Source organism: Pseudorasbora parva, chromosome 4 (assembly GCF_024679245.1).
Source record: "Pseudorasbora parva isolate DD20220531a chromosome 4, ASM2467924v1, whole genome shotgun sequence".
NCBI lineage: Eukaryota > Metazoa > Chordata > Actinopteri > Cypriniformes > Gobionidae > Pseudorasbora > Pseudorasbora parva.
Window position 1 is genome coordinate 34,455,045 of NC_090175.1, and position 6,403 is coordinate 34,461,447.

Sequence of the window (6,403 nt, forward strand, 5' to 3'; positions counted from 1 at the left end):
TAAACATTTCTGTTTCTCCTTAGCTCGAGACAAGTTGCTTTTTTACCATCTCCTGCTAATCTTTAAGAACCCTGAGACTGGTCTGGTGTGGTTCTAGAACACGTTCAAAAGGTCCTTTCAACCTTATTTGCAAGACTAATTCTGCTGGGGAGTATCCAGTACTCTCCTGAACAGCAGAATTAATACTGCATACCTCAACTCAAATAATGATCCCAATGATTATGTTCACCAAACATGTAAGATGCTATCATCCCCTTAACGGTCAGATTTACCCGTTCTGTGAAGTTGGTTTGGGGATGGTATGCTGTTGTCAATTTTTGCACCACTCCCCTAGCCTAGAAATCTAGACGCACCCTAGCGGCAGCAAATTTAATCTGCCCACAAGTGTCATCTAGGAACTCTCAATACCCTTCTGAGCTGTATTCCTCACAATCTGGACGGGCCAATCACGTCGTGTATAGAGTCGGTGGGCGGGGCCATAATGACGACGGCCGAGTTGCGTTTGCGTGCTTCTAGTAAACACAGAAACTGGCGAATGGCGGCGGTCTTTCGAATCAGCTTTGACCGCGACTCTGGAAGACTTGGAAGCTTTTCTCTGAGAAAAGAACAAAGAACGGCACTGAAGTCATTCTTAAAAAGGGAAGATTTGTTCGGAGTTTAGCTGACCGGATACGGTGAATGTTTAATCTATCAACAAGCTCTGTTTCACCTTCATTGCTCTGCTTGGTGTAGCGCTATCCTAACGCGTCCAGAGGGAGTTTGAAAGACAACCGTTTATCCCGCTGTAGCAAAGTTCGTTAATAGGAGGAAGGAAGAGGACACGGGGGGTCGGCTAGACGGTTGATGCACTTTTATTTTGTAACTCAATAACGTCAAACACACTCCACAGTGTGGCTTCTCTCAGACTCAAACAATAGCGATCACTTCCGGGTCTGCACTTCCGGCTTCCGGTAACTCAGTCTCTGTTTGTGTTGGGCATCAACCGTCCTGACTCGCTCTCTCCCTGGTCTCTGGTTCCGCTGGTGTTTTATCCCATCTCCGCGCTCATTACTGGAACAAGAGACAGGTGTTATTAATCTGCGTCCAACCCACTCACTTACCGCTCGTCCCGCGGCCCTCTCTCCCGCTGCAGACCTCGCTGAACCACGCCCCCCTTGCCACATACCCCCACCGCCCGACTCAGGCCGGGGAGCCGTCCGGCCTGCAGCCCCCCCCCCCCCATTTCTGGAGAGGAAATCGGCCACAGCCATCTGAGCACCCGGCCTGTGGACCACCTTGAACTTAAACGGCTGCAGAGCTAGATACCAACGGGTGATCCGCGCGTTGGTATCCTTCATGCGGTGGAGCCATTGGAGAGGAGCGTGGTCCGAACAGAGAGTGAACTCCCGCCCCAGGAGGTAATAGCGGAGGGTGAGAACGGCCCATCTGATGGCCAAACACTCCTTCTCTATGGTGCTGTACTTAGCTTCCCTCTTAGAGAGCTTACGGCTAATGTACAGCACCGGCCGCTCTCCCCCCTCCACCTCCTGGGCCAGGACTGCGCCCAGCCCCCTGTCCGACGCGTCAGTCTGCAACAAGAAAGGGAGAGAAAAGTCAGGGGAGTGTAAAAGCGGCCCGCCACATAGAGCAGCCTTCACTTGGGTAAAAGCCTGTTGACACGGCTCCGTCCACTGGACCGTATCTGGTAGCCCCTTTCTAGTAAGATCAGTCAAAGGGCTGGTGAGGTCCGAATAATTTGGTATAAACCGTCTATAATATCCCGCCAGCCCCAAAAACTGTCTTACCTCCTTTTTGGTCTTGGGCCTCGGACAGGTTGCAATTGCGGCAGTCTTATCAATTTGGGGACGCACCTGCCCATGACCCAAGTGGAAGCCCAGATACCTTACTTCCACCCGCCCAATCGCACACTTCTTTGGGTTGGCCATGAGCCCCGCTCCCCTCAGCGACCTCAGGACCGCCCTCACATGCTGCATATGCCGCTGCCAATCGTGACTATAAATCACTATGTCATCCAGGTACGCAGCAGCATATGCAGCATGGGGGCGCAAAATCCTATCCATGAGTCGCTGGAAGGTTGCGGGCGCCCCGAACAAGCCGAAAGGAAGCGTGACAAATTGGTGTAATCCAAACGGCGTGGTGAAAGCTGTTTTTTCTTTGGACAATGGAGACAAGGGGATCTGCCAATAGCCCTTTGTTAAGTCCAGTGTCGAATAAAATCGAGCCGTGCCTAACCGATCAAGCAACTCGTCAACCCGCGGCATTGGATACGCGTCGAATTTCGACACAGCGTTCACCTTGCGGTAGTCCACACAGAACCTGACCGAGCCGTCTGTTTTGGGGACCAAAACTATCGGGCTCGCCCAGTCACTGTTGGACTCCTCGATTACTCCCATGTCGAGCATTGCGCCTAATTCTTCCTGAACTACTTTTTTCTTGTGTTCAGGCAAGCGATACGGCCGGCTGCGAATATGGTCTCGATATGGTGCTGAATCAAGTCGGTACGTCCCGGTAGGGGCGAGAACACGTCAGCGAACTCCGCCTGCAATTTTGATAAATCAGTGAGTTGTAACGGTGAGAGGTGATCTCCCCCAGGGGCCAGCGCGACTGATTGCGCTTTAATGCTCGCCTCTGGCCCGAGATCATCCTCTCCCCCGATCACCGTTGCCAACAACACTGATTCCACCTCATTCCATTTTTTTAGCAGGTTGAGGTGGTATATTTGACGTGCCCCGTTCCTATCGGATCGTATCACTTCATAATCGAGCTCTCCTATCTGTCGTGCGACCTCAAACGGCCCCTGCCACTTTGACATTAATTTTGAGCTCGACGTAGGGAGTAGAACGAGCACTTTCTCTCCCGGTGTGAATTTGCGCAGTTTTGTACCCCTGTTATATGACCGGCTCTGGCGGTCCTGGGCTTGCAACAAATTCTCCCTAGATAGCCGCCCCAAGGTGTGGAGTTTTGTTCGCAAGTCCATGACGTACTGAATTTCGTTTTTGGCCAAAGAAGGTCCCTCCTCCCAAGTTTCTCGTAGGACGTCCAACACCCCCCGTGGCTGTCGTCCGTAGAGAAGCTCGAAGGGGGAAAACCCCGTGGAGGCTTGTGGAACCTCCCGCACGGCAAATAAGAGGGGTTCTAACCACCGATCCCAATTTTTGGCGTCTTCCTGTACGAACTTACGGATCATGGATTTAAGAGTGCGATTAAATCGTTCGACCAAGCCGTCCGTTTGTGGGTGATAGACGCTTGTTCGAATGGATTTAATGCCCAATAATCCGTAGAGTTCGCTCATCGTGCGTGACATAAACGCCGTGCCTTGATCAGTGAGGATTTCTTTCGGAATCCCCACTCGGGAGATCAGACGAAACAGTGCGTCCGCAACACTCTTCGCGGAGATGTTGCGGAGAGCCACTGCCTCCGGATATCGTGTTGCGTAGTCCACGATGACTAACGCAAAACGATGTCCGCGTGCGGATCGCTCTAATGGCCCGATGAGGTCCATCGCAATTCTCTCGAAGGGGACCTGCATTAATGGAAGGGGGCGCAATGGCGCTTTTGGGGCGGCCAGTGGATTCACCCACTGACATTCAGGGCAAGACGCGCACCACCTGCGCACATTGTCATGAATGCCTGGCCAAAAAAATCGGGTCATTAAGCGATTCAGCGTGGCCGCCTGCCCCAGGTGGCCCGCCATCGGGTTCGAGTGAGCCGCCTGGAAAAGCATTTCCCGGCGGCTCTTTGGTACTAATAACTGGGTTGTATCCACTTTTGTCTGAGTGTCTTGGGTCACTCGATACAACCGATCCTTAATTATGGCAAAATAAGGATGCGTGACGGGCAATGCGGGTTGGAGAGACTGACCGTCGATAGAGCGGACCTGCTGAAATGCATGTTTTAGTGTCTCATCTTGAGACTGCTCCAGAGGGAAGTCATCGCGGTCCGAGAGAATCAGTCTCTCGACCCCGCTCGGTTCCTCTGAAGCTGTTCCCAAGGGTCCCGTATCAGTCTCGCCAACCTGCACTCGCACCGCCCCGTTCCTAGCCTTGTTTTCCCAAGCGGCATCCGCGCATAACGACCCCAATAATGCCGAAAAGGCGGGCCAATTCGTCCCCAGAATTAGCGGATGCCGGAGGTGGGGACTAACCGCCACCTCAACACTATGCTTTTCCCCCCTAAACTGTATCGTGACTGGGACAACCGGATATTCCACCACATCCCCGTGCACACACCGCACCTTAACCATGCGGCTTGTATCCAATGCCCCAGGCTGCATCAGGCTTTGATGGATCGAGGTTTGGTTACATCCTGAATCCACCAAGGCCTGATATGTACCCCCCTTGATACTTACAGGAATTTGGTACTCTCCTGCTTGATCGGGGGTGGTCCGCTGGACGTCCGGGATCCGGATCATTGTCCCGATGTCCATCCTCGGACATCGGTCCACAAAATGATCCGGATCACCGCACCGCCAGCAGGCCAGCCCAGGCTTACCCGCCACCCCTGCGGCGGGGAGTGGGTTGGAAAATGAGCGCGGGGAGGGCGCGGAACCAGAGCCATTAGCACCCCCCATCCCCAGCAGCCCCGCCCCCCTGGGCGGAGCCCGCGAACTCCCGAGCGGTCCAGGGCCCATCCCACCCCGGCCTCTGGGGGGAATCCGAGGAGGGCCCGGAGGACGGGACCTAGGGAGAGGGATAGGAGGAGAGGGAGACACAGAGGGGGGAGAGAGAGAGCGAGAGGTTAAAAGGGGTGCGCCGACCCCCGGGCACGCCACCAGGTGGTCCTCCGCCAGGTGGATGGCCGTCTCCAGCGACGTGGGCCGGTGGCACTGGACCCACTCGGCAGTTTTCCTTGGGAGCCGAGCGATGAACTGCTCCAGTACCACCAGATCGACGATGTGGTCCACGTCGCTTCTGCCGGCCAGGAGCCATCTGCGGCATGAGTCCCGGAGCTGTTGGGCCATCGCGAAGGGTCGGCCGGCCTCCCCCCACTCCAGGGAGCGGAATCTCTGTCGGTGTTGCTCCGGGGAGCGGCCGACCCGCTGGAGGATTGCCTTCTTTAGGTCCTCGTACTCCAGGAGGTTCGCCACCGGTAGCTGTTGTGCAGCCGCCTGGGCCTCTCCTGTCAGTAGTGGTATCAGGCGCACCGGCCACTGTGCCCGGGGCCACCCGCAGGCTTCCGCGGCCTTTTGGAAGAGGTCAATAAATGCCTCCGGGTCATCCTGTGGCCCCATTTTGTGCAGGGGCACGTGGACCGGTGCGCTGGCGAGCCCGGCGGCTTCGGTGCGAACCTCCCGGTCGATCCAGCTCCGGAACTTCTCGCGGTCCTCTTGCTGGCCTCGGACAATGGCCTCGAAGCGGCGCTCCTGGTCTGCCCGAAGGTCCAGCATGGTTTGATGTTGGTCCTGATGGAGGCCCGCGAGGGATGTGATAATGTCCGCAAATGGCGTGGCGGAGGGCGTCTGCATGGCGGCGGCGCTGTCCTACTTCCTCCCGGGTTTCGGCACCAGTGTAGCAAAGTTCGTTAATAGGAGGAAGGAAGAGGACACGGGGGGTCGGCTAGACGGTTGATGCACTTTTATTTTGTAACTCAATAACGTCAAACACACTCCACAGTGTGGCTTCTCTCAGACTCAAACAATAGCGATCACTTCCGGGTCGGCACTTCCGGCTTCCGGTAACTCAGTCTCTGTTTGTGTTGGGCATCAACCGTCCTGACTCGCTCTCTCCCTGGTCTCTGGTTCCGCTGGTGTTTTATCCCATCTCCGCGCTCATTACTGGAACAAGAGACAGGTGTTATTAATCTGCGTCCAACCCACTCACTTACCGCTCGTCCCGCGGCCCTCTCTCCCGCTGCAGACCTCGCTGAACCACGCCCCCCTTGCCACACCCGCCCCTCGGATTGAGCCCTGTCTATGGTGAGTTTCCAGACCAAACATCTTGATGTGGGTCTGGCTTGTCAGGCTACCACTCCCCACCTGCTACACAGCTCCTGCTAAATTTCAGAAGTAAATTGAGGACCTCTGTCCGACAACAAAAAATTTGGAACACCTCACTGCGTCAATATTTCCTTCCTCAGCATCTGTGCAATTGTCACAGCAGTAGCTTTTCAAAGCGGAAACAACTGCACCCAATGGCGATAATAATCTACTACCACCATTAACTGGGTGTTACCTTGTGTACTACGAGGCAATGACCCATAAGATCCATGCCGAGCAATTCCCATGGTTCATGTGCTTCAGTCTGCTGTAACAGGCCCGCTGGTTTACGACACTCAGGCTTATACTGTTGACAACTGACACAATTTTTAACAAACTCTGAAACATCTTTCCACATATTTGGCCAAAAGGCAACATGCATTAACCTTTTTTGTGTCTTATAACGGCCAAAATGCTCACTTAATGGGT

At 54.7% G+C, this 6,403-nt stretch overlaps 1 protein-coding gene across 1 annotated transcript; it reads right to left on the reverse strand.

Moving 5' to 3' along the window:
* Nucleotides 1–992: 992 nt before the first annotated feature.
* Nucleotides 993–5,875, reverse strand: LOC137074034 (uncharacterized). Its single transcript, XM_067442732.1, has 2 exons — nucleotides 4,349–5,875; nucleotides 993–1,050 (listed from the first exon to the last, which is right to left on the reverse strand). The coding sequence occupies exons 1-2, from the start codon at nucleotides 5,462–5,464 to the stop codon at nucleotides 1,048–1,050; spliced, it is 1,119 nt and encodes a 372-aa protein (XP_067298833.1). The 5' UTR covers nucleotides 5,465–5,875; the 3' UTR covers nucleotides 993–1,047.
* Nucleotides 5,876–6,403: the final 528 nt, after the last annotated feature.

Excerpts from the sequence above, each read along its gene's own strand:
- LOC137074034 (XM_067442732.1), bottom strand. The coding sequence starts at position 5,464 with ATGCAGACGCCCTCCGCCACGCCATTTGCGGACATTATCACATCCCTC.